General features: G+C 61.2%; 2 protein-coding genes across 16 annotated transcripts; one reads left to right on the top strand and one right to left on the bottom strand.

Annotated features, from left to right (window-relative positions):
• Positions 1-444: 444 nt before the first annotated feature.
• Positions 445-14167, top strand: PLCXD1 (phosphatidylinositol specific phospholipase C X domain containing 1). 15 transcript variants are annotated; one of them, XM_081042187.1, is made up of 9 exons: positions 523-633; positions 728-789; positions 1124-1139; positions 3607-3756; positions 5700-5836; positions 8199-8327; positions 8593-8748; positions 9786-9969; positions 11902-14167. In XM_081042187.1, the coding sequence occupies exons 1-9, from the start codon at positions 528-530 to the stop codon at positions 12135-12137; spliced, it is 1176 nt and encodes a 391-aa protein (XP_080898313.1). In that variant the 5' UTR covers positions 523-527; the 3' UTR covers positions 12138-14167. The 15 variants fall into 15 exon arrangements, 12 of the variants coding, with proteins under 12 accessions (XP_080898317.1, XP_080898313.1, XP_080898324.1 ...); XM_081042192.1 differs by having other exon boundaries at positions 602-633; positions 728-853; positions 1124-1179; XM_081042188.1 differs by having other exon boundaries at positions 619-633; positions 1124-1179.
• Positions 14168-15556: 1389 nt separating this feature from the next.
• On the bottom strand, positions 15557-26037 carry GTPBP6 (GTP binding protein 6 (putative)). Its single transcript, XM_081042186.1, has 11 exons — positions 25674-26037; positions 24173-24310; positions 23498-23568; positions 23215-23345; positions 22825-22895; positions 21894-22052; positions 20060-20268; positions 18018-18166; positions 17484-17636; positions 17070-17235; positions 15557-16932 (listed from the first exon to the last, which is right to left on the bottom strand). The coding sequence occupies exons 1-10, from the start codon at positions 26020-26022 to the stop codon at positions 17112-17114; spliced, it is 1554 nt and encodes a 517-aa protein (XP_080898312.1). The 5' UTR covers positions 26023-26037; the 3' UTR covers positions 15557-16932; positions 17070-17111.
• Between the last annotated feature and the right edge of the window lie 408 nt (positions 26038-26445).

Genomic DNA, 26445 nt, shown 5'->3' with positions numbered 1-26445 from the left:
CCCTGCAGCTCAGCCCACCCCCCTCAGTGACCTCCGCTCCCACCCACACACCCCTGCAGCTCACCCCATCCTCCCTCCTCAGTGACCTCCGCTCCCACCCACACACCCCTGCAGCTCACCCCATCCTCCCTCCTCAGTGACCTCCGCTCCCACCCACACACCCCTGCAGCTCACCCCATCCTCCCTCCTCAGTGACCTCCGCTCCCACCCACACACCCCTGCAGCTCACCCCATCCTCCCTCCTCAGTGACCTCCGCTCAAGTGTCCTCCAGAGTCAGGGCCAGGTTGATGGGCAGGTGGCCAGCAGCGCTGAGGGCTCTTCACTGTCACGGGAATTCTCTGAAGGGGGCAGAAGAGCCCTCCGAGGCCGGAAGTCATGAACAAAGCAAGGGCCCCCTTTTGCCAGCTTGGGAGGGTTGAAACATCCTGTGCAAAGCTGCCAACAGAGATCCGAGCAAACTCACTGAACTCAAGCACCTCTTGTGAGACTTGTGCTTTTCCACACGGCGGGGCAGTGCCTGGGGATCATGCCAGCGGCCCCTCAGCTGCACCTGATGTGCACCCCACGAGGGGCAGGCCAACATCCTGCTGCCCAGGCCACAGGCGAGGGGCGGATTAGTCTGCTGGTCACTGGTGGGTCATGTGGTGGGAACCCACGGCTGGGGCTCCAGGCTGGTGACCTGGAGAGAACGGTGGAGAAGGCCCTGACACCCTGATTGCCTTACAGGAACTGAGGCAGGATGGGAAAGGGTCAGGGTCAAGGTCAGGAAGCAGGGATGGGAGACCCAGGTGAGCTGTTCCTGGATTTGGAAATAACACGTCAGGAATGACTGAGAGGCCAGGTCAGACAGAGGTGAGGAAGGAGGAGTGGGGATAGGACTGGGTACTGAGGCTGGGGGTTGGGGGGCAGGGGGAGGGGCAGCCTGGGGGGTGCAGGGTAGGAGGGGATGGCACAGAGGGGAGGGTTCCCACAGTGGGGTGAGGATATAGGAGGGGAGGGCGCCCACAGTGGGGTGAGGATATAGGAGGGGAGGGCGCCCACAGTGGGGTGAGGACATACGGGGGAGGGCGCCCACAAATGTGGTGGCTGCAATAACACAGGTTTATTCTCTTACAATCCCAGACGTCACAAGTCCAAGGTGAGTGTCTCTGTTGTGGAGAAGACCTTACCTGGGGAAGGTGAGTGAAGGGCAGCTGTCAGAAAGCCATCCCAGACAGGAGGGGGGTCTGTTCTGCAGGCACTGGGACCTCAGGGGTTGTCAAGGTTGGAGGTCCCATTTGACCTGGGGCCTTGGCACGGAGGGCGCAGGAGGCCAGTGAGGGGCTTCATCTGGGAGGTGTCAGAGGGGTGGGCGCAGGGGAGGTGGGGGAAGCGGGGAGGAGGCAGATGGGGCCCGAGTTGCACAGAGGGAGGAAAGAGTGGTGCCGGGTAAAACAAGGGCTGGCCCCCAGGCCATCTGCAGCTCAGACAGGTCAGTCACAGGGCTAGGCAGGTCTGCAGGAGTGGACGCACAATGGAAATCCACTTCCACCCCTGAGGTGACCGCCTGGGTGGGTCCGGGACAAGGGCAGTCAGGGCTGCAGAGGGCCAGACACTTCAGTAAACGGCTCAGCTCAGCGGCTCAGGGTGCTGACCGGCGGCTCGGAGGTCACAGGCCTGGGGGCCGCAGAGAAGGCACAACCTGAGGTCTGGGATGAAAGTCCAGTTTGCTCCGGCCTGGGCCCAGAGTGACCACAAGAATGGACAGCAGTCAGAGGGTCAGGCATGCCACTGACCCTTGGTCACACTCAGGGCGTCCTCATGTCCCTGTTCTCTGACCACTGACCCCATGTCGGTGGACAGGGCACCCTGACATTCCCCCTGAGGGTCTCTGCCCCGCAGACTGGAGGCTGTGAGGAACCGGGAGCCCGGCTTCACACAGGCAGTGCTGTCCCTGCAGTGGCGTCCTGCTCTGGAGTTGGGGTTGCAGCCTGAGCTGTCCCTGGCTGGGACAGGCCTGTCATGGGAGGCGGCTCCCTGACGCACGTGTGGGTGTCCTGGCGGCGGCCAATCGCGTGGCCTGAGTGTTTTGGGAAGCGTCTGAGTCTCAGGAGGGAAGGAGGGCGGGAGGAGAGCGGAGGTGGAGCCGCTGGCGGAAACTGCCGGAGACGGTGCCTTGGCGGCCGGAGGTGAGTGCCCGCGTCTGTGGGGACACAGTCCCCGGGGACCCGCAGGACCAGCGCGTTCCCCGCACGGGCCAGGTCCCGCTCTCCTGTCCCTCAGGCGCTCCCCACCCGCGGCCAGCAGCTGACGGGGCTGCAAGAGGCCGGAGGGATTTGTGTCCGTGGCCAGTAGAGGGGCGACTCCCGGGCTCAGAACTGCTGGGCGGCCCGGCTGGGCTCCGGGGCTGCGACCGCGGCGGGATGGGCAGGGGAAGGACCTGGGGACCCACTGCGGTGCCGGTCCTCACGCGCTGGCCAGGGCCTTTGGGCGCTGCCGGCCAGTGGGTGGGTGTTTGGGGCGCCGGGAGGTCCCAGCAGGAGCCTCGGTGGGTTCCCCGGCTGCGCGTGTCCGTCCGTCCATTTATTCACCGAAGAACTATTTCCTGAGTGTGTGACATGCACCAGTCACCAGCCGCACGGGCCAGGAGGGACGAAGGAGCCTCCCGGCGGGTCACAGAGGGAGCCGGCCGCGTCTCACCGGCCAGGGCAGCTGGGGGTTCAGACTCACCCGCCTCTGGCTGCCGTGTGTGGGCTGCTCCCCGCACTTCCCGAGTGCCACTGTCATGACGACAGACAGACGGTCGTTCGTGTCAGATGGACCTGCGGTGGGGCTCAGGTCCTGCCCGCGGCCCCCACTGGCCCCCTGGGCGCCCCGTCTGTCGGCCTCCGGTCCCCAGGCCTGGCCAGCAGCGCGCTCACCTGGCTTGCTCATTGGGGGAATGAATGGGTGTCCGCCCGCCCCGCTGACAACCGCCTGGGACCTGCCCAGCCCTCTGCCCTGAGCCAGCGCTTCTAAGGCACCGGCCAGTGCCCGTCTGGGAGCCTTTCGCAGGCAGAGTTCCCGCCACAGAGCAAACAGCGGGCACGGCCGAGCTTGGAACTCCGTGGGGGCGGTTGGTGGGACTTGGGGGCCCCCGGTGCCGCCACCCCCGGATTAAACGCCCCACACGCTCACCTCTGAGCCCCTTCCCACAGTCGGGGAGGGGGGTTAGTGCATGACCCGAGGGTGAGAGGCTGCTGGAGGCGGCGTGCGTGCTCCAGCCACCCTGGGGAAGCCGCTTTGGGCTCCTGGGTCTCTGTGTCCGCTGCCTGTGCCCGTCTGTCCTTCTCTTTCTCTCTGTGTCTGCCTTTCCTCTCGCTCTCTCATGTGCATCTCTCTGTCCCTCCCTCTCTGTCTCTCATTCTGTGCCTCTCTCTGTCTCTGTTTCTCTCTGTCTCTCATTCTCTCTCTGTCTCTGTCATTGTCTCGCTGTGTCTCTCTGTCCCCCACACTCCTGACCACCCGTCACCCCTGGAAGGAAGCCTGTTGTTCTTTGTCCTCAAAGCCACGAGCCCTGTGCCACCAGGAACGCGTGTTCCATGCAGCCCCGTGTTAACTCCCCACGGCCTCATTTCCCTGCTCAGGTCCCATGGCTTCGCCTCTGATGGGCGCGCAGCTGAGCGAGGCAGGCAGGTACCCACGCCTGTCGGGCAGCACGAACCCGAACGCGGACTGGATGTCGGCGCTGTGCCCCTCGCTGTGGGACGTCCCCCTCCAGCACCTCTCCATCCCAGGTGAGGGCTGTGTGTCCCCGCGGCGTGTGGGCTGCAGGGAGGCTCCTGAGGGTGGGGGAAGCCAAGAAGCACACGTGTGTGCATACGTGTGCACACATACACACGCATGCACACATACACACATGCATGTGCTCACACACGTACACGTGCTCACACTGCGCACACACACCCGGTCAGACATGCAGACACACATGCACGCACTCCCACAGTCACCTGCACAGACACACGCACGTACACGAGTGTCCTCCCTTCTCTGCTCCACTCGGTTCAGTCTGGGAGGCACATGGTGAGCCCAGGAGACTGACGTTGGGCAGACGTGACACTGCAGGGGACTCGGGGGCTGGCTCGGCCAGCACGTCCCTCCTCTGCGGCCCCCCTGGAAGGTCAGGCCCCTCACCTCCGTGTTTATCACTCTTGTCCGAGCTGTGCTGAGCGTCCTCTGCCCAGGACACCTGGACGGTGCAAAGTGGGCTCGGCCCCGGAAGAAGGACTCGCTATGTGGTTCTGGGACTTTCTAATCAAACTGAAGAAGCTTTGACTCGAGCCCATTTTTGCTGCAAAAACAAGAGCGTGGCTGCCCCTGGACAGACGTCTCAGTGTGGATGGGCCACACGGTGACCGGAGCGGGCAGGCAGTTCCAAGAAGAGGCGTCCGTGTCTGGGACAGTGGAGAGATGGCCGCCCGGCCACCATGGCATGTGCGCAGGGTCCCCTGCCTGCCAACAGCCACTGCGAACATTCTGGAGGCGAAGGTGCCTCTGGTTGTTGTCGCTGCAGCGGCGATGCCTGCATTTCCTTGGCCGCCGCGATGCCCTGCGCTGCCATAGTGGTCGTGGCCCATCTCTCCTTCACGGGCCCTTCAGACAAACAGAAAGCACTGCTTTCAGGGGGACGCTGGCTTTCTGCAGTTTCTCGTGTTTCGTTCGTTTCCTTGACAACTACGTGGCTTTGTGCCGCCTGCCCCACCCTCCATGAGAGGTGACAGCTGTGGTGCCCGCCTGGCCCCTTTGCGTGTGGCACGGAGGCTCCGGACCTGCCCCAGGGGCCCTCACAGCGTCAGCGTCACATGCCCACGCTCTGTGTCTGCCCACGCTCCCGCTGTGGAGATGGCTGGGGACACCGCAGGACAGAACGTTCCAGGTCCGCAGGCCCCCACACAGAGAAGGGCCCAGGATTGCTCCCCACCCAGGACGTGGGTCCACGCACCGCAGCCCCAGGCCTGGCGGGCAGTGGGTCTGGGCCCCCTCTGCAGAGCCCGCTGGTCGTCCAGCTGGGAGGAAAGCTGGTCCACTGGATGAGTGGACAGGAGGGAGAGGGGGGATGCGGGCACAGGAAGCAGTGTGGACAGAGGCTCCAGCCCCCTCACCCTGGGCGAGCGTCCTGCCCCCGACTCCCGGCCCCCCGCCTCTGCCTGGGAGATGCCCCGTGCTCGGCACATCCTGGCGGCCCAGGGTCGGGCCTGCGGGGCTCTGTGCCCTCGATGCTCCAGGAAAGGGGCAGAGACAGCTTTGAAGAGGCTGGGGCAGGGGTCGTGAGCCCAGGAACGCGGGGTCCCTCCTGCCCCTTCCAGCTCCTGGGGGCTCCAGGCGTCCCTGGGCTGGTGGCCGCCTCCCTCCCATCTCTGCCTCCGTCTCCACGTGGCGTCTCCTCTGTGTCTGTGTCCCTCCTCTTCTGTGTCTGATGAGGACACTGTCATTGGGTTCAGGGCCCCCCGATCCAGGACGACCTCACCTCAGACCCCTCACTCGGTCCCGTCTGCAGGGACCCTGTTTCCAGATAAGGTCCCGTTCCCAGGTTCTGGGTGGACGTGTCCTTCGAGGCCACCATCGGTGCCCAGTGTTGTGCGTGTCCTCTGTGTGTCCTCCGTGTGTCCCGTGGGCAGCTCCTGGCACACAGCGGCCTGGAGTGCTGACGGTGGGCTGACTGTGCCCTCGTTGCTTGCAGGGAGCCACGACACCATGACGTACTGCCTGAATAAGAAGTCCCCCATCTCCCACAAGGAGTCCCGGCTGCTGCGGCTTCTGGCCAAGGCCCTGCCGTGTATCATGCAGCCCATCGTGCTCAAGTGGTCCATCACCCAGGTAACGGGCCCTGGGCTCCAGAGCTGCTTCCCGTCAGCGTCCCCACCTGGGCCGGTGGCTCCCTATCCCTTTGGGGAAATAGAACTGAAAACAAACCTCCCAGCCCAGAGCACCTCCCTACAGAGGGGGCAGAGAAAGACCACGGTGTATTACCGCATCAGAATGACACCAGGATGGCATGTGTGTCACAGAGGTGGGAAGAGTGTCACCCTCGTACTTGGAGTCGGGACCTGTCCTCCCAGGAGACGGGGCCAGGTGTTTCCATCCTGTCACGTTTCAGACGCCCCAAGACCCGCAGGGAGCACCTAAGCTGTGAGCCTGGCCAGAGGCTTGTTCAGGATTCAGGCACATTTGGAAAAGGCAGAAAGAACCTTCACTGACACGTTTTCTCCAGTAAATGCTCAGAGAGGGGGTGAGAGCAGTGTCTCCTCCGGTATTTTCTGGCCGGGAGAATTGTCTCGCCTTTATCCTTTGGGTTTGCCTGTCACCCCTCACCCAGAGCCCGTCTCCCGTGTGTGCAGGCGATTGTAGAGCCTGGTGAGCAGCCGGGAGGGGTGGCCCTTGGGGGCCGCAGACAAGGGGCCTCCCAGAGCCGCTCAGGCTGGGGTGAGGAGGCCCGGGCGGCTGTGGCCTGGCTCTGGCCTGAGGCCCAGAGGTGGCACCCACGCAGGCCCCACCTGGGAGCCGCCGACCCCCTAGCCCTTTCCGCAGCCTCCACTGGGGTGACCCGTCTTCCGGATTTTCTGCTCATCCCAGCTCCGCCCTTTGTAATTGCTCTGCTCTGACTTTCCGTCACCCAGGTGGGTGGCCCACTGCCAGGGTGGAAAGCGAGGTCTGGAACGTTGCGAAACCACATTCCTAACTCCTGTTAGGAGGGAAGGGGGTGCTATGCTGGGCCCCGCAGTACTGGGGCAACGAGGGGATCTGGGGGGGGGTGCAGAACGGCTGGAAGCCGCCATAGAATCCGCTGAGGAAATAACCATGGCTTTGTACTTACACGTCCAGTGCAGCCATTGCGGTGTGTCCACCAATTGGCAAGTTATGTGGACGCTGAGTGACTTTTCTGTGAAATATCTGCTGTCATCAGAAGCTGCTTAATATGTCATATGCCCAGGCAGGTGGCTCAGGGAAGAGTGGGGTGTCCTCAATTTTGTAACAAAAACACCTGGGGAAAATGCTGGGGACGCCATCCCGCCTCTAGGGCCAGCCACGGTGGGTTGTGTCCCCAGATCTGAGCAGGGTCAGCCGTGGGCCACAGCGTCGTGTGTAAATTTCAATGTGCTTTTTAGATCAGAGGCACATCCGGCCCCGAGGTGCAGCGCACCTGTCCTCACAGGGCGTCTGTGTCTCTGGGACTCAGGCCGCTGGCCAAGGGCCGAGCCTCCCAAGGCCCCTCTGTACACACAGTGGGCCTCTTTTCTCCACTGTCAACAGGGGAGGAGCAGCCTGAGCTCCATGCAGGGCCCGCAGGTTTCGCATCATTAGTTTGTGTAAAGAGCACAGCACTGTTTCTTCAACGTTTCAATGTTGAGATGATTTTTTTTTACTTTCTGTATTGATATGTCCAGGACGCAGTGCCGTGTTCTTTTCCTTCATTTTCATATTATTGTTCGTTTTTCCTGTTATTATTTTGTGTACAGGGTGTAGTGCCATGTCCTTTATTTTCTTTTTACATTAATTCTTTTTCGGTTATTATTTTCCATAGGGAGCATAGTGCCACATTCTTTTACTTTTTAATATTAATATGACTTTTTGCATTTTTAATCATTTGGGAAGAAGGAAAGTACCATTTTCCTTCCCGTTTTCTATCTTTGTATTAATTTTCTCCTTTTACACCACCACTCTGTGTGAGGGAACACATCGCTTTCTCCTACTTCTCTCTGTTGTATTAGTTTTGCTTTATGCACCATGACTGGGTGCACAGTAGGGCCTTTTCTTCCCTCCATTCCGTCTGCATTCCATGTCACCTTTCCTCGTGCTGCTGAGGCACGGAGACCCCTCTGGGGGTCATGGTCATGGCCCGAGAAGGGCGAGGGGGGACCCTGCAGTGATGTCCTGAGTCCAGTGTCAGGGCTCAGGGGCATTGGCTGCAGGGACAGGGCCGGCCTGGCTGCGTCCCAGGACAGGGCACCCCATGTACGATCTGCGGCTCCACTGGCCAGTGTCCTCTGATAGCTGGTCCCAAAGGGAAGGCCCGATTGGCTGCCCGAGCCCCGGCAGGCACCAGTCACTGCTGAACTGACATCAGATGACATGGCCCATGATGGGCATCTCACCAACCTCCCAGCCCCCGACAAGCGGCGCTGAGACAAGGTGGGAGCTGCCCACCTTCCCGGCAGACACGACCATCCTTCGTCCGCAGGTGCTGAGTGTCACGGAGCAGCTGGACGCCGGGGTGCGGTACCTGGACCTGCGGGTCGCACACATGCTGCAGGGCTCCGAGAAGAACCTGCATTTTGTCCACATGGTGTACACGAGCGTACTGGTGGAGGTAGGTGGGGGAGGGGGCAGGGTACGGCCATGAGGGCTCGGGCAGCGATGGGCACCCACGGCCGCTCCTGGTGGGACGCGACGTCTCGTAAGGAGGGAGGACACTCACTGTTCCCGGCGGGTCATGGCTGGCCTCTAGCACTCAGTCATTTGGCGTTCCTGACCATCCTGTGATCCTGAGCCTGCACCTCACCCCTGGCTCCTATCGGGCCGCGTGGATGTTTGTGAGAGTGGGTCCCTGACGTGTCCTCCTGTCCCTGCTCCAGGACACGCTCACGGAGATCTCTGAATGGCTGGAGAAACACCCAAAGGAGGTGGTCATCCTGGCGTGCAGGAACTTTGAGGGGATGACAGACGACCTTCACGAGTACCTGGCCACCTGCATCAAGAACATCTTTGGGGACATGCTATGTCCCCGAGGGGTGAGACGGGCATGGCCTCCTCCATACCACTCCGTGGTGGGGGCAGGGGTGGGGTGGGATTGTACCCCAGGCCCCATCTGCTCACTTGGGTCCACCGTGCATGATGCTGAGACAATTCTGGTGCCATTAACAGGATCTTCTAGATGCTTCTCTTGACCTTGGGTCACACTTGACTCCTATTTAGAAGTTGCCACAGCATCTGATTCCCTAAGTACATGCTAAGTGCCCTCTTTGTGTGTCTGTGTCCTCATCTCCTCTCCTTATAAGGACACAGTCCTATTGGATCAGAGCCTACCCTAGTGACCTCATGTCACCTTAGTCCCCTCTTTACAGACCTATCTGTAAACACAGTCCCATTCCGAGGCCCTGGGGTCAGGGATCCAGCATGTGAATTTTGGGGAGGGGGACAGAGTTCAGCCTGTAACCCAACCTGTGGTTTAATCAAGTAGGTACTTTTCTCCGTTTGTTGGTAGTGGCTGGCGCATGCCCTCCCTTAGTCTTCAGGCAGCATGAGAAGGTAAATCCATGACCATCTAGCTTGAGCTTACATCAAGTTTCCTCAACCCTTCTGTTTGCTGTTTCTCCAGTGACCTCCTATACGGTTAGGAGAAGACACCTGGTACCTCAGAGATTTGGGCTACAATACAGATCACAGTGCTGCCTTCAGCTTAGCAACATCCACTCAATCGGGTCTCCAACAGGGCACATGGGGGAGATGGGCCGTGGGGGGTGCAGCAGCCATTCTGAGTGTCACTGGAGACGTCACAGAGGAAGAACGAGGGAGGTGGGAAACAACTTCAAGCCTGAGACGGACAGCAGTGCTGGTTTCTTTACGTGTAGCACAGGACACTGGGTGATGTTCCCTGATCACCAACGGTGTGGGACCCTGCGTCAGGGCGTTTGTGTCCTTGTGACAATCCAAATACCGTGACACTGACATGGAGGCTGCCCTGTCCCCATCCCTGCCCCCCACAGACACCCCAATGTCTCCTTCCGTCACTCCCTCACGTGCACCCCAACAACCGCTCCCCTTGCAGGAGGTGCCAACATTGCGCCAGCTGTGGGCGCGGGGCCAGCAGGTCATCCTGTCCTACGATGACGAGTGCACCGTGAACCGACACAGGGAGCTGTGGCCGGCAATCCCCTACTGGTGGGGGGACCAGGTGAAGCCGGAGAAGCTGGTCCACTACCTGGAGCACATGAAGAGCTGCGGCCGCCCAGGTGGGTGCACGTTCCTGTAGGAGACGCGGGTCACACCCGGCTCTCGGGCCCCACGCTCCCTTTGGGCGTGAAGTGAGAGATTCAAAAGCAGTGCAACAGTGGTACCTCGGTTTCACAATGTGTTCCGTTCTGGAAAAGCGCTCGAGTTCTGAAACATCTGAAAACAGCCCACAGCTGGGCCTCAGGATCTTGCCCTCAGTGGAAGCCACGTGACATGTTCGACTTCGAGGCGTGTTCGAACACCGAAGCATTTACTTCCGGGTTTACGGTGTTCGTAAACCGAAATGTTCGTCAACAGAGATGTTCAAACACCGAGCTGCTACTGTGTATAGCTGTGTGTGCACAAGCACATATTAATGTGTGCAAGTGTGTACACATACACGCATACCAACATGTGTGTGTGAACACGTGTACAGGTGTGTGTATACATGTGACGTGTGTGTGCATGTCTGCACATGCAGCCTCCCAACCGATGGTGCCCCCAGCCTGTGTGTTCCCATTTGGTTCTCCTCCTGAGTCTTCCTGGTTTGTTAGCTTCCTTAAGGAAATCAGCCTTTTCCGGGCAAACATGCCAGGTAAGTCCCTCCTTGTTTATTGCTGTGATGGCTGGTTATTGCTCTAACGTGAGTGTTGGCTTGAAGAAAAGAAACGTCTGGATTATGGAGCTGCTCACCTACCTGTGAGAGGCCTTTCACACCGAGAGACGGCCAGTGTTTATCTGAGCTCCATGAGAATCGCCATTCGGGAAGCCCTGACGCAGGCGGAAGCCCACACAGTGTTCCGATGAGGACACAAAGGCCAGGCGTGTTTATGACAAAGGGAGGGGACAATGACATCACAGAAGGAAGCGTTGCTATTGGTGCAGATAACGTGACACGGTGACACTGATGCTAAACAGTGTTTTTAATTTTCAGCCCAGAGTCACCCGTCCTGTAGTCACGACAGCTGCTTTCTTGTTGTCTTTGCAAACAGCTCTTTGGGACACCAGGTTGCTAAGGCCCCGTCCTGAGGTGACTTTGTCCTGTTTTCACCTGCACAGCTTTGAGGCACCAGGTGTGCCAGGCCGTCCTCTGGGAGGGCAGCTCAGCTCCATGTCAAAGGGGCTCCATATCTATTATTGTTCACAGAGTCCATGGTTTAAGTATTTTATTTCCATGGCCAAAGTCACGTGGCTGTGTCGGTGGACACTGGGCCTCCCAGGCCCTACCCCTCATTTCGTCAGCAGGTATTCTCATGACTCTGGGGACTCCACTTGAAAACCACTGGCTGACAAAGTCTGTGGATGAGTCTCCTTTCGTGACAAATAGCACAAACCTGGTGGCTAAAGCAGGAGCTGTCTTCTCCCATAGTTCCGAGGGCAGAAGTCAGAAATGCGTTGTCCCACGGGGCTAAAGTGAAGGGCCCCAGGGCTGGTTCCTTCGGGACGCTCCTGGGGACACGCTGCCTGCTCGCCTTTTCCAGCCTCCAGAGGCCCCCGCATTCCTGGACTCGTGGCCCCCCATCACAGCACGCGTCCCCCACCCCCCATTCCATCACCGCTTCACCTTCCAGTTCTGTCTTCAGGTCTCCCTCCTGCCTCCCTCTTATAAGGACCCTGTCATTCCGTTTAGGGTTTACCCATGGAATCCAGGATGATCCCCCATCTGAGGGGGGGGTCCCCATCTTAACTTAATCGCATCTCAAAGTCCACTTGCCGTGTAAGGCCACACAGTCACAGGTGGACACAGACATCTTTGGGGGCCTCCATTATGTCGACCACATGGGGCCTGGGACGTGGGCCTCTTTGGGGACACACGCGCCCGCCGTCCTCTGTAAGGGGAAGCATGACGAACGTGACCCCGTGTGGAGCCCGTGCTGTCAGATGCGGCAGGGGGTGACGTGGTGCAGGCAGGCAGCGGACACACCGCGCATTCCTCCCCCTTCCTGTTTCAGGTGGGCTGTTTGTGGCCGGCATCAACCTGACGGAGAACCTGGAGTACATCCTGGCGCACCCGTCCCAGTCCCTCAGGAAGCTGACGCTGCCCAACCTGCCGTACCTGAGCGCGTGGGTCCGGGAGCAGAGCCCGGGGCCCGGCACGCGCTGCACCAACATCATCGCAGGGGACTTCGTCGGTGCCGACACGTTCGTCCACGACGTCATAAGACTCAACGAGAAGCTGCTTTGCTGACCGTGTCCCTCTCATGCTCAGCACATGGGCCGCGCCCAGGCCCCTGCTTCAGCTCTTGGCCACACACAGGCGAGCATGGGGTCCGGCAGCTCTAGGCAGGGTCCCTGAGCGTCCTCCCTGACGGAGGTGCCCCATTGGCGGCCCCTGGCCTCACCGTTCTCAGTGTCTCCGGGGGTTCGATTCCATGACTGATGATTAAAGATTGTTAAGCGATCGCATGTCCTAGGGAAGCAGCACCTGGAATTGCGGGGTTCTGGCTGTGCTCTGGCTGCCCACGCAGGCTCAGAGGCATCCCCTTACCTGGGGGCTTCTGAAAGCAGCGCAGTGACAACGTCAGATGCTTGAAGCCCTTGATAATAGCACGTTGTTGGATGGGACTGAACGGGTAGAAATCTACTTTTTTAAATAACAGAACCACCCTTTCTAACTGTGGTGAGTGAAGGTTGTTCCCTTCCCACGACCAGCAGGTTTCCCGGGGCCTCACTGGCTGTCCTGTTTTTCCTGACATTTGGGAGCTGGTTACAAAGATGAGCAGGAATGGGGCTGAGAACACGCGCTCCCCCTTCCCAGATGCCTCCTGGGACGCAGGTGTAGGGCACGCAGGTGTAGAGTGCAGGTGTCTGCAGACCACACTGGTCCTCACAGCGTCCCAGGGGTGCAGCCTCTGCTGTCATACGGCCACCGTGACTGTGGTCCCCAGGCCCCCTGCTTCCTCCACCAGAAGTGGGCCCACCTGCTACTTGGGTGGTGACATCAGGCTGCCATGTGTGTGGTCCTGCCTGCAGCCACTCGGCCACCCTGCAAGTCTTCCCTTTCTCCCCAGGCCACGGCAGGTGTTACTGGCCACGGCTCTCCGCCCCTCATCATGGTGTTTCTTAGATGCCGTCCTTCTCTATCAGGCATCCATGCTTCGTCACAGTGCGATGACACCGACCATACCTTCCTACTTCCTGTGCGTCCGGGGGCCTGCCACACCCAGGAGAGACACCCCTCCCAGGGCAGGCTGGCTGCTAAGATGAAAGCCATTTCCTTGGGAACACCCGTCAGGTGCATGCCAACCACTGTGTCACCCAATACACACCAGGCCAGCATTCCCCCCACCCCGTGCCCTGGGGCAGCGACTAGGTGACAGGAGGCCAGCTGTGTCACTCAGGGCCTGCCGGATTCTTCAGATTAGCCAATCTAACCCTGTTCGTCCTGTCCCTAGGGACACACTGTGGTCTCACGTTTCTGCGAACGTGGCCCTGTGGGCTTCTCTTGGGAAACGGAAGTAATCTATTGTTTTTTCAGTGGCTTGGCCCCTTGGTCTTGGCTCAGGCACCTCCACTGGATAAAACCCCACGGGTACAAGTGACACCCACCCCTGCTGCCCCCAGGGGTCCAAACAACAGCTCCCATGGTGTCCCTACTCCTCTGGGAGACTTGGCATCGTCCTAGAGGCCTTGGCTCTCTTCCCACACCCAGCAGTGCCAAGGTCACAGAAACGCCATTTTGTACACGTGGCTTTCTAGAGTGGGTGGCTCAAGTTCTCAGACACAGGATGGGTCCCACCTACTTCTCATCTCAGATCCCTTAGTAGGGTTCCTAGGAATTTCTGTATAGCTCGGTTTCTGGAATATTCCTCGTAAATGGAAGGGCATCTCAGACGTTAGGTTTTCTTAGGTCAGTCATGAAAAAGACTACTTAATGTGTGCTGGAATGTGTTCTCTTTGGGATCGAATTCATCATTTTCTGAAAGAAAATCTGCTGATGTGTTTGCTGCCAGGATGCCGTTGTTTATAACGACAGCTCCTGAAAGCCAGGGGACCATCCTGCTGGCTGCGGCAGTCCCCGGCTCTGCTCCGTGTGCTCTCCCCACAGAGCTCGGAGCTCAGGATGTCAATTTGAGACGAAGGACCACGTCTCATAGCAAGTGTCTAACAACGACCGTGCTCTCGCTCTAATCCTACGAGGACCCCGATTTCTGTCAGGAACGGCTCAACAGGAATTGTTTAACTCAGGAGTGTTATTAAAAAAAATCAAATCCTGCCTCCTTCCTCCCAGTTTTCTTTGCTGTATGAATGTTTAAGGACTAGATCAGTGTTTCGAGTTTCATAATATCTTCAGCTTCTCTGCGAGGACAGTAAGCCAAGATTCTGGATTTAATTTCAACGATGAATTTCAGAGACTCGTACCAGAGGGATGTGTACCTGCTGGGCGACTTCCGGGGTGCACACACGGGGACAGCCTGCCGTGGACAAGGACCCGTCTTGCTCATGTCATGTCCTCACAATGCCCAGCGTGGCTACGTAACCGCTGAATAGTTTGTGGATGAGCCACTACTCACATAGCAATCTCAGCTCTATCATAACCATCCTTGGACCATCCCTCCTCAGAGATGTGGCGGGCCCCCGGGGGCTCTGCCCAGCCCAGACTCCTTCCTCTGACGGCCTCCCTCCTGCCCACATGGGGCTGTTTTCAGGGGCCCCGGAACTGTGAGGGGAGAAACCTGGCTGCAGAAAGGGGGTCTTAGGAGACTTTGCATGCTGGGGGGAAGAGGGGTAGGAGGCTCTCTGGGGCCCTGAGGCCGCAGCCCTTCCTCTTGAGCCCCCCGAGACCCCCAGCCTCTCTGGGGCCCCTGAGACCCGCCTCCCTCTCTCACTGGGCCCCCTGAGGCCCCAGCCCTTTCTATGGGCCCTGAGACCCCCAAGACCCGCAGGCCTCTCTCTGGGTCCAGAGACCCCGGCCTCATCCTTCTCCTGGAGACCCCCCTTGCTCTGCTTCCACAGTGGGGTCTGGACCCTGCAGTGAGCAGGCTGTGTCTGAGGCAACCCCGGAACTGAGCTCTCTGTTCCCCTCTGAGTCTTTGGGGTGGGGACTCTGGGGGTGTGCAGGGGACAGAGGTCAGGGGCGGGGCCAGGAGAGCAGGGACCAGAGACCACAACCCCCTACAGCCTTGGCTTGCATGTCCCAGGAGGGCAGGCGATGGGGTGGGGTGGACGATGCCTGGAGGCTGGACCTGGATGGAAATGGGCGTCCCCCGTGACAGATGGGTGAGGTGGCTGTAAGGAAACAGTGGGGATGGTCACCCAGGGGGGCCACAGGCTGGTGAGTGAACTGGGCCGGGAGCCTGGGGGCATGGCCCAAGCACGACACTCCCCCACCTGCCAGGGTCTCCTCAGAGCCCCCTCGCGCTCGGAGACCCCGTAGGAGCTAATCCCCAGGGCTGGGCTGAATGAGGCCGAGAAGCAGGCGCTCTGAGGCCCGGGTTTGCTGGACGGGCCTTGTCATCCGTGTGGACCAGATGGTGCAGCTCCACACGCAGCTGGGGGGTCCCGGGAGCCCAGGTCCTGGGGAGGCTGTCTCGGGACCTCTCGTCCTGCACCCCAGACCCCCGTGTGTGGGTGTCCTGGGGCTGCTGCCACACAGAGCCACGACACTCGCTTCAAGCAAGGTTTATTCCCTCCCCGTTCTGCAGATGAGGAGTCTGACGTGTCTCATGGGCTGAGGTCAGGTGAGGGCGGCACTGGTTCTAGAGGCTGCACTGCTCACAACGGCGATCTCGCCTCTCAAAACGCTTCCTTGTCTTTCTAGCTTCCAGACGCTTCCAGCACAGCTCGGCTTGTGGCCCCTTCCTCCACCTGCTGAGTTATCACCATGGCCCTCTCGCTGTTTTGTCTTGACTCACTATGGCTGGCTCCTCCCATCTCCGACTCAGCCTCCTGCCTCCTGATAAGGACCCTTGTGACGACACGCAGGGCCGTGCTGCATTTCAGGATGCTTCACCTCATCGTATCTGCAACGTCAGGTCCTAACTTCTGCCCAGTAAGGTTCTGAGGATTAGCGCGGGGACGTCGGTGGGGACACTATCTTGCCCACCACACGGGGATTCTCATGCAGAAGTCTCAGGGCCACCACTCTGTCTCCACTCCTCTCCAGGTTGCGTTTCCCCAGGGTTGCCGCGCTCGGAAGCAGGTTTGGGAAGACAACCCTGGGTAAGGGTGGGGTGGGGCCGCAGGCTGCGTGGCAGGGGTCTTACAGGACAAGGCGTGGTCACAGCTGGCCGTCTGTGTGCTCAGCAGAGGGCAGACGTTCTTTTCCTGTTACCCGAACGCCAACGTTCCTGGACAACTCAAGAGCCACCCATGATGCGGAATGCAACTCTAAGGGACATAATTAAACGACGAGCTTCCTGGGTGCCAGGGGGCGAGAGAGAACCCCGTCACTGCAGCACTTACCGGATGGCACTTGCAGTCGCTTGGCTCTCGGTGTCCCTGAGGGCTCATCAGCCTGAGTGCCCAGGACCTCCAGTCACTTTGCACCAGGAAGGTCGTCCTGGAGGCTGTTTGCATTCGGAGTGTCAGCGACGGGGTCCTGTGAGTTCTGCTCCAGGATGGAGCCTCCTGGTCACTGAGAAGATGCCCCAGTTTAACTTTTCCTGTGGTTGACAAGTAACGTGTGTGATGGACGCATGTGCCCCGTCTGTGCGAGGCGAGTATTCCCGTCGTGTGGTCTCCTAGCGGCTCCTAGGACGCTCATCGCACTCCTTGCCTCCTGCTTCCGTGACAACACGTGTTCTTTGTCCTCTGCCTTTGTGGGGAGACCCACTGGTGATGAGTCTTCTGACGGCAGGCTGGGGAAGAGCAAGGCTGGGCAGCTGTGACTGTGAAACACACAGGGGACGAAGAAACTGCATCTGCTTCCTTCAGTGGCCGCTGTGGGCAGACCATCCTGCAGGCAGCCAGCGCGGGGAGGAGCCACACAGGCTGCTTTACAAACGCAGGAACTAGGCTTTCATGTCTCGTAGCGGAAAGATCTGGAAGGGAAGTCAGCCCACACAGTGTGCTGACCATCAAGCTGGAACTGCCGAGTGCGGTCCATCAGACCGACTCCCCGCACCGCCCGCACCGCCGACCTGGGAGGGGAGCCACCAGGTGACACCCGCCTGCCTACCTCTGCAGCTGAAACGATGGTCCCCAGGCCACAGGCCGCCTGTCATTCTGGAAAGAGCTTCCGGAACTTGCCATAAGCGGAGCTGCTGATGATGACTGTGACGTGGGCCACACCGGCTTCAGGGACCACTTCCACATGCTGCACTGTCGCCTCCTTATGCAGCCAGCTGAGAAAACAGGTGAGGACCCTGTTCGTGGGACGGCTGACCCCGGGGGTGCAGCCCTAGGCCACAGTGGGACCCTCGTCACTGGTGGGAGGTACTGCCAATGGCCCCGCGGTGTCAGTCACCCAGGGACACTGGGCTACAGGTGCGTAGGTAACTCAGAGACACAGCTCGTGTGGGCAGTCTGTACCCACCGAGGGCCCAACAGCCACTCAGGGCCACCGTCCCGCCCACCGGATAGCCCGACGCACCTCAGCTGTGGCCCTGCCAGCCGGACACGGAGGGTGAGGACCTGCCTCCCTGTCGCCCTCATAATGGCGTCTTCCACCTCAGCTTTCAGCTCCTCCAGCCCGAGCCCCAGGAGGGCAGACACTGCGAGGACACGTGGTTCCACTGGGCTGTACCTGTGTGGGGGAGGCCGCAGACCCGCTCAGCCACAGGACGAGCAGGTGAAGGTCCCCACAGGTCCCCGCCCAGGGGGCCCCCACTGTGACTGCTGCGGCCCATCCCAGGGGAGGACAGGGCCCCGTGGGACAGTTAGATGACGGGAACAGTGACGGGGGTGACATACACGGCATGCAGAGGTGCAGGTATCCAGAGCATGCACCCGAAGCCCGCGCACTGAGGAAAAGGCACCTGACAGCAGTGGAAGACAGGCACTCTGACCCGTCCTTCCTGGCATAGGGGGGTTGTGGGGGGGGGACACCATGGTGGCCATCCTCCCTGAGAACAGGGGGGCTGTGTGGGGGACACGTGGCCCCGGGGGTCGCGGGGGGACAGCTCACCCGGGCCGCAGGTCTGCCTTATTGTGCACTTCTAGCATGGAGTCCAGCAGCGCGGCGGGCAAGTGCAGGCCGCGCAGGGCCGACAGGACGCTGGCCTTCTGCAGCTCGCTCTCAGGGTGGCTCACGTCCCTCACATGGACAATCAGGTCCTAGGGATCAGGCAGGACACGTGATGGGACATGCGGGTCACCAGCCCTGCCAGTCCACACAGGAGACCGCCCAGGAGCAGGACGACTGAGGGTGGGCGCTGGCCCCACGCGGTCCCCGTGCCTGGTGAGGGTGGGTGGCACCTGAGGGGGGGGCACAGAGTAGGGGCACAGTGACGAGGCCCCTCCTGGTCGAGCCGGACGAAGGGGCTGCTCGGCGTCTGCACCACGTCTCACAGCACAGGCAATGGCCACCCACCCACCCAGCGGGTGTTCATTCAGAGCTGGGGGCGGGTCCCCCTTCTGTGAATCCTAGAAGTTGTGCTATTTCACATTTTAAACATTGCTTTTTTGCCTAATTTTAAACATTTTACAGGTATGTTCCTTATGCAAAATTTGGAAAATTTAGAAAAGGAAACAAAAACTACATGTAATTCGGCCACTGGAAAAAGGCGCCCTTTATGTTTTGGGATGTTCACTTCTAGGCTTTTTTTCGGAAAAACTTAAGTTTTTTCAAAAAGGTTTCATTCCAGAAGTTTTAGATTTTCAGAGAACTTACACAGTGTGAGAGTTTGCACGTGGCCATCACCCCCCCTTCTGTTGTGCTGTCACCTCAAACATTAAGGGGTGCTTGTCACCATTAAGGGGCTGACATGGGTACAATCTCCTCACTAAACCCCAGGCCTTGTTCAGGTGTCACCAGTCCTTATGAGCCTGCTGTCCTGGGACGCCATCCAGCACATGCCATGTCATATGTTAGAAGACCTGGCCTTGGGTTGTATAGCATGTGAAGGGACCTGGTCCCGGCTGTATTACATTTGAGGGGACCCATCCCTCAGTTGTTTTGTGTTTCAGGTTACCCGGCCCCGACCTGTGTCATGTTCAGAGGACCTGGCACCTTGCTGTGCCATGTTCCGGGGGGACATGTTGTGCCATGTTTTGAGGGAACCGGCCCCCTGCTGTGTCACGTGGGAGGGCACCCAGCCCCCTGCTGTGCCGTGTTTCGGGGGACCCTTCCCCCTGCTGAGCCAAGTGTCATGGGACCCATCCCTCTGTTGTGCCGTGTGTCAGGGGACTCACCCCCCTACTGTGCCGTGTGTCTGGGGACCCATCCCCCTGCTGTGCCGTGTGTCAGGGGACTCACCCCCCTACTGTGCTGTGTGTCTGGGGACCCATCCCCCTGCTGTGCCGTGTGTCAGGGGACCCATCCCCCTGCTGTGCCGTGTGTCAGGGGACTCACCCCCCTACTGTGCCGTGTGTCTGGGGACCCATCCCCCTGCTGTGCCGTGTGTCAGGGGACCCATCCCCCTGCTGTGCCGTGTGTCAGGGGACTCACCCCCCTACTGTGCTGTGTGTCTGGGGACCCATCCCCCTGCTGTGCCGTGTGTCAGGGGACCCATCCCCCTGCTGTGCCGTGTGTCAGGGGACCCATCCCCCTGCTGTGCCGTGTGTCTGGGGACCCATCCTCCTGCTGTGCCGTGTGTCAGGGGACCCACCCCCCTGCTGTGCCGTGTGTCAGGGGACCCACCCCCCTACTGTGCCGTGTGTCAGGGGACCCATCCCCCTGCTGTGCCGTGTGTCAGGGGACCCATCCCCCTGCTGTGCCGTGTGTCAGGGGACCCATCCCCCTGCTGTGCCGTGTGTCAGGGGACCCATCCCCCTGCTGTGCCGTGTGTCAGGGGACCCATCCCCCTGCTGTGCCGTGTGTCAGGGGACCCAGCCCCCTGCTGTGCCGTGTGTCAGGGGACCCAGCCCCCTGCTGTGCCGTGTGTCAGGGGACCCAGCCCCCTGCTGTGCCGTGTGTCAGGGGACCCAGCCCCCTGCTGTGCCGTGTGTCAGGGGACCCAGCCCCGTTACACGTGCACTGATGACCTGGCCCCGAAACCCCCCACTCACTGAGTGTACCACGTCCTCCAGGGTGGCGGAGAAGGACTCGATCAGGCTGTGGGGCAGCTGGGACAGAAAGCCGATCGTGTCCATGTAGATGACAGTCATCCGGGAGGGCAGTGACCCCGCATGGGCCGTGATGTCCAGCGTCGCAAACAGCTGATCCCGCGGCTGGGCGGCATCATCTCCCGTGAGAGCCTTGATCAGCGTGGTTTTTCCTGGAAGTTGGTACAGGACTCACGCTGCACGAAAGCCCCTCCCATGTCCTATGTGTGCTGCTGGACCTGGGGCTGCTCCACGTCACGTCGGACCCTCACACGTCGGGGAGAGGCGGCCCGAGTGCCTGTGAGGTCTCTGAGCTCCTAGGTGTCTGCAGGGCCCTTGGGACATGTGGGGAGACCCAGCAGTGGCTGTCCAGGCTCCTGAGCCAGGTACAGCAGGGCCAGTGGTGTGGGCACCCGTGCGAATCAGCGCGGTGTAGCCAGTGCCGGGGTGGGTGACGGTGTAGACGGAGAGATGAGAGTCTGGGTGTACGCTGTGTGTCAGATGGGTGGCGTGTGTGTAGACGAGGGTGGTGGTGTAGGAAAACGATGGTGTAATGGGGGTCTAGGTATAAGTTAGACGGGGTGGTGTAGACAGCCAGGAGACAGTGTAGATGGAGGAGACAGTATAGATGGTGTAGACGAGGTTTATGGTGTAGACGGGGGTGATGGTACAGACAGGCAGGGCAGTGTACCTGCGGAGGCCCCCAGAGAATGTCCCCTCCAGTCAGCCTTTCCTGACAAAAGGGACCTCTCTGTGACCCTGACTAGTGTTTGGAGCCACCCTAGGAACTGGCGAACGGGCCGAGACCTCTTGATGGCCACTGGGTTCATTCTGCCCCAGAGGTCAGGGGAGGGGACCTGTGACGAGGAGGGAGCGGGTAGGACAGTGCCGCCTGGATTCACAGCAGCATGTCCACTCCGTCCACTCACAGCACACATGCTCTTAGAAGACAGGAGGGCACCGGGACTCCGGGGCTGGGTGAGCTTCCAGGGACAGCCAGACACCGAGCTGCCACCTCCGAAAGGGAGTGTCGAGGACGAGGCCCCGGCTGTCTGGCAGACGGGCACTCACAGGCATCCACATTTCCCGGCAGCTGGGACTACACGTGTGCATATACTCAGGACTTCTGTAAGCTACACGTGGCCTGGGTTTTGTGGGACCCCCTCTCTGGACACAGACCACAAGGTGCTGCTGATGGGTCGCTGGCCGTGTCTCATCCGTATGTAGCGAGCTCCCAGAGCGCCGGACCTCTCGGAGCTCGGCAAATGCTTACTGAGTGAATAATGGCGGCAAACACGCGAACGTGGTGCCTCTTTGGTTAGCTAGGGTGCCTGTGACATCGAGCTTTGTGCCTCCAGAAGAAACCCAGACTTCTGTCTCATACATGAGAGTTTACCTAACACGAGCGTTACGGACAAACCTCACAAATCTGAACTGGTCTTATCTTCTAAGAGTGTGTCTACTGTGAAAGGACTTCAAAACGTCAAGTTTTTCTAGTGCTGAGAGTTTGGAAGCTTTTTGTCATTGAGGGCGTCCGGTGCACAGTTGGGCACTGAGTAAACACGCCAGTGACATGACTGGGTGGGGTGCGTGACCCCAAGAAGCCCCGGGCAGACAGTCACCCGTTCCAGTCTGTTCTCACTGTCTGCCAGCCCTTGGTGAGTCCTGCAGCCCTGCTACATTTGCAAGTAGATTCGCCTAACGTACACCAGCAGCACCAGGGCATGCGGCCCCCACTTCTCACTCCTCCCCACTCACCAGTCTGTGTGTCCCCCACTTCTCACTCCTCCCCACTCACCACAGTTTGTGTACCCCACGACGGAGACCACCGGGAACTCCCGCCGCCTCCGCTGCCTTCCCAGGAGCTTCCTTTTCCTCCTGAGTCTGTCCAGGGCCTTCCGGATCTTCATTTCCTTCTCCTTCAAGAGACGCTGCTGTACTTGCATGAAAGACTCCCCTGGAAACAGCCAAGGGGGCGAGTCAGTGTGCACCCTGGGGACTGAGGCAAGAGCAAACTGTGGGGTGCAGGCAGGAGTGCTCAAGTCCCCAGGCCTGCATCTGAGGTCACCCAGGCTCCCCTTTACTCGTAAGAGCCTCTGAAGCACAGTCCCCAATATCCACAGTGGGCTGAGTGGTGACCCAAGATGTGTCCATGTCCTGACCCCCAGAACCTAGGGATGGGAACATATGTGGAAACAGGGTCTGTGCAGATGGGACTAAGTGAGGGATCTGAGACGAGGTCGTCCTGGATCGGGGAACCCAATGACAGTGTCCTCATCAGAGAACCCAATGACAGTGTCCTCATCAGAGACAGAAGAGGAGGGACACAGACACAGAGGGGACGCCACGTGGAGACGGAGGCAGAGATGGGAGGGAGGCGGCCACCAGCCCAGGGACGCCTGGGGCCCCCAGGAGATGGAAGGGGCAGGAGGGACCGTCCCCGTGGCCTCTGGAGGGAGCGTGGCCCTGGGACACCTTGAGGGCAGACTCCTGGTCTCAAGGACTGGCGAAAAACGCATTTCTGGTGTTTTAAGCCCTTGGTTTGTGGTCCTGTCACAACTGTCCCAAGAGACCATCTGGATCCCTAGCTTGTTGGACTGACTGCAGACAAGCCCCACGTGTAGCCCTGGCCCCATCAGGACTTTCAGGGATGCTGTCCCCTTCCAAGGGGTGGCCATTGAGACATCCTCCAATCCCAGCATCTGGTGACAAAAACTTGGACATGTTACCTGACCCCATGATGTAGCGAGAGCCCCCTCCTCGTCCGTCCAAGCGGGCAACGTCGTTTTTCAGGTTGGACCTGGTGCGGCAACAGGGCAGTTCATCAGCCGGGAGAAGACACACAAGCCCACCCATGGAGAACGGAGCGGGCACAACATGTCACATGCGAGGACGAGGACAGAACTTTGGGTGGGGACTCTGCATGGAGCTCGAGTGCACTGGGGTCTCCCAACCCTCCCCCACCCCCCGGCGTGGGCATGCACTGCCGGGCACACAGGGTCCCACTGTGGGTGACGTCCTCACTGGCAGAAGGTTCTGTCCTTGCTACATCTGAACACAAACGGGTGGAAACAAGAAGGGATCCTGCTGTGGGCCGCGAGCCCGTGTCGTGCCACTACCTCAGAAGGGGGAGCTCCGCCAGTGCCACCTGGAGCCGCGCCTCCCTGGTCCGTGCGTTGCAGCGGAAAATGTGCAGGACCACGGTGAACCGATCGAACACCGGCACGCCCCAGATGGCCTCCAGCTCTTTCTAGGAAAGGAGAGCACGTGACGGGGTGCACACTGCAGGACCTCAAGTGGGGGGCACGTGACACTCCCAAGACCGTGGGTCCTCTGTCCCTTGTGGGAGAGGCTGAGCAAGGCCTTGGCAGATGGTGGACAGCACAGCATGACGTCCAGTACCTTGGTGGCCGGGGACACCCTCTCCACATTCAGGAAGACAGCTGAGATTCCCGTCAGGCTTCTGATTCTCTCTAAGGGAGAGAGGGTCCCATTAAGACGACTGTCACAGGATGACCTTGCACTATGGTTGGCTGTGTCACCAGACTCTCCGAGCACGGTGTTGGGGATGTCCGGGGTGTGGGTCGGGGTCCGGGGGAGCCTGGGGTCCATGTTCAGGGGTGTGGGACTCACACAAACACACACGGAGGTCACATGACCCCGTGGGGACTGAATGCATCTAGGACCCGGGGAGAGACACAGGCAGTGAGCACTTCCTCTCCGGCACAGCTGCCATGCTCGCTGCTCTCAACTGTGAGCCAGACGACAGTATGGGGTGGGCACTCTGGGGGTCCCAGGAGAGCAGGAGCCACAGGCAGGAACCACATGCGGGTGCGGGGAATGGGTGTCAGGCGGCTGGGAGGGACCACTGGGTTGGTGGGCGGGGGGCCGGCTTGCACCCAACTCTAAACTCCCGCCCCTGCAGCCTCATAGGAGCTCCCGTGGGGATTTCAGGCTTTTTCCATATCTGACCCAATTTCCCCCGAGGCCACCTCAGTCCTGCAGCGTGACAGCGTCTACTTGTTCTGTTCCTCTCCGGAATATGAGAAAGCACAGGGGCAGGAGCGCTGGACCCACCCGTCAGGAGCTCCAAGGTCCCTTTGCCGAAGATGAGCTTCCTGTCCGGCGTTTTGGTGGGCACCACCATCGTCTGCACCACCGACCAGCTCTCCAGCGTGTGGACCAGTGCTTCCGCCTCTGCCACCTGCCACTCGGCTAAGGGGAGAAGTGCGTCCTTGGGGAGGGCTGCTTCCAGCTGGCTCCCCGGCAGGTCGGGACGGAGGCTCAGTCCTGCCCCGCACCCTAGCACCCCCAGCAAGCCCGACCTTCAGACTCATCCCCCCAGTGTCCGGCCCATCACCTGCGACACTCAGAACCCCGTGTCTCAGTGCCAGCCCTGGAGCCCCGCCCCGTGAGGTCCAGCCCCGGAGCTCCGCCCCGTGAGGTCCGGCCCTGAGCCACTCCCCTCGACTCTTCCGCCCTGAGTTCAAGCCCCCCGAAGTACCGCCCCCTCAGCTCCCCGCCCTATGAGGTACAACCTCGCCGCCCCGCCCCTCAGCTCCCCGCCCTATCAGGTCCAGCCCTCGGAGTCCCGCCCCCTCAGCTCCCCGCCCTGAGGTACAGCCTCGGCGCCCCGCCCCTCAGACACCCGCCCTATCAGGTCCAGCCCTCGGAGTCCCGCCCCTCAGCTCCCCGCACTATGAGGTACAGCCTCGACTCCCCGCCCCTCAGCTCCCCGCCCTGAGGTACAGCCTCGGCGCCCCACCCCTCAGACACCCGCCCTATCAGGTCCAGCCCTCGGAGTCCCGCCCCTCAGCTCCCCGCACTATGAGGTACAGCCTCGCCGCCCCGCCCCTCAGCTCCCCGCCCTATGAGGTACAGCCTCGCCGCCCGCCCCTCAGCTCCCCGCCCTATGAGGTACAGCCTCGCCGCCCCGCCCCTCAGCTCCCCGCCCTATCAGGTCCAGCCCTCGCCGCCCCGCCCCTCAGCTCCCCGCCCTATCAGGTGCAGCCCTCGGAGTCACGCCCCTCAGCTCCCCGCCCTATGAGGTACAGCCTCGCCGCCCCGCCCCTCATTCCCCGCCCTATGAGGTACAGCCTCGCCGCCCGCCCCTCAGCTCCCCGCCCTATGAGGTACAGCCTCGCCGCCCGCCCCTCAGCTCCCCGCCCTATCAGGTCCAGCCCTCGCCGCCCCGCCCCTCAGCTCCCCGCCCTATCAGATGCAGCCCTCGGAGTCCCGCCCCTCAGCTCCCCGCCCTATGAGGTACAGCCTCGCCGCCCGCCCCTCAGCTCCCCGCCCTATGAGGTACAGCCCTCGCCGCCCCGCCCCTCAGCTCCCCGCCCTATCAGGTCCAGCCCTCGGAGTCCCGCCCCTCAGCTCCCCGCCCTATCAGGTACAGCCTCGCCGCTCCGCCCCTCAGCTCCCCGCCCTATCAGGTGCAGCCCTCGCCGCCCCGCCCCTCAGCTCCCCGCCCTATGAGGTACAGCCTCGCCGCCCGCCCCTCAGCTCCCCGCCCTATCAGGTGCAGCCCTCGGAGTCCCGCCCCCGAGGCCCCGCCCGTGGCTCAGCGCCGGCTTACCTCGCGTCAGCTGCGGCTTTCCCGGGCCCCACTTGACCTCAGGGTGAACCAAGCACACGCGCTGCGTCCCCGCCGGCAGCAAAGGGTCCCTCCTCAGCAGCTCCTCTTCCTCCTCCTCCTCCTCCTCCGCATCTTCGGGCTCCTCCTCGTGCTCCTCTCCCGCTCGGCTTCTCCAGCCATCCGCACGTGGGCCCCGGCCTCCGCCCCCTCTGCCCCGCAGGTCCCCTGGACCCCCGGGGCCGAAGGCGGCGAGCGCGCGTGCGGGGCAGGCTGGCAGCGGCGGGGCGGCCCTCAGAGCGGCGCGAGCGAGCCGTGCTCCCGGGCGGACGGCGGCCCGGAGGGCCCACATCCTGCGCCCCCGGAGCGCGATGGGGCGGGGCCTCGGGGCCGGGCTCGGGCGCCGGCTTCCCATTGGTCGCTCGGCGTCATGTGCTCGCCGGCGCCTGATTGGTGCGCTGCCGCGGCGGGGCGGGGTGAGCCTGCCAGTCTGCGCGGGCGCTCGCGGCGCGTCCCGGTGCGGGTGGCGCGGCCTGTGGGGCAGAAGCCGGTCCCCGACGGCCGGCGGGCGCGGCCGCCCAGCCAGCGCCTTCCCGCGCCGCGCTCCGGCCTCCGCGCGGGTCTGGGGCCCGGTCCTGGGGTCCTCAATGTCCGCTGGGTGCGCACGCCGCTGGCGGGACCGAGTGGCTCTCGGGGCCGAGCCTGCCCCGCGGGGTCCCGATCTCGGGCTGGGGTCTCGGTCCGGCCTGCGAGGGTCCCACGGCTGCGCGGGGGT

Source organism: Rhinolophus hipposideros (assembly GCF_964194185.1).
Source record: "Rhinolophus hipposideros genome assembly, chromosome: X".
NCBI lineage: Eukaryota > Metazoa > Chordata > Mammalia > Chiroptera > Rhinolophidae > Rhinolophus > Rhinolophus hipposideros.
This window is presented reverse-complemented; position numbering and strand designations above follow the sequence as displayed.

Bases quoted from the DNA above. Each gene is read 5' to 3' on its own strand.
- GTPBP6 (XM_081042186.1), bottom strand. From the start codon at position 26,022: ATGTGGGCCCTCCGGGCCGCCGTCCGCCCGGGAGCACGGCTCGCTCGC. The intron at 22,053-22,824 runs GTAACATGTCCA...GGCTGTTTCCAG, and splicing joins TCGCTACATCATGGGGTCAG to GGGAGTCTTTCATGCAAGTA. The intron at 17,236-17,483 runs GTGCGTCGGGCT...CTGTTTTCTCAG, and splicing joins CTGGCAGGGCCACAGCTGAG to CTGGCTGCATAAGGAGGCGA.
- PLCXD1 (XM_081042187.1), top strand. From the start codon at position 528: ATGCCAGCGGCCCCTCAGCTGCACCTGATGTGCACCCCACGAGGGGCA. The intron at 634-727 runs GTGGGTCATGTG...ATTGCCTTACAG, and splicing joins GATTAGTCTGCTGGTCACTG to GAACTGAGGCAGGATGGGAA. The intron at 8,749-9,785 runs GTGAGACGGGCA...CTCCCCTTGCAG, and splicing joins ACATGCTATGTCCCCGAGGG to GAGGTGCCAACATTGCGCCA.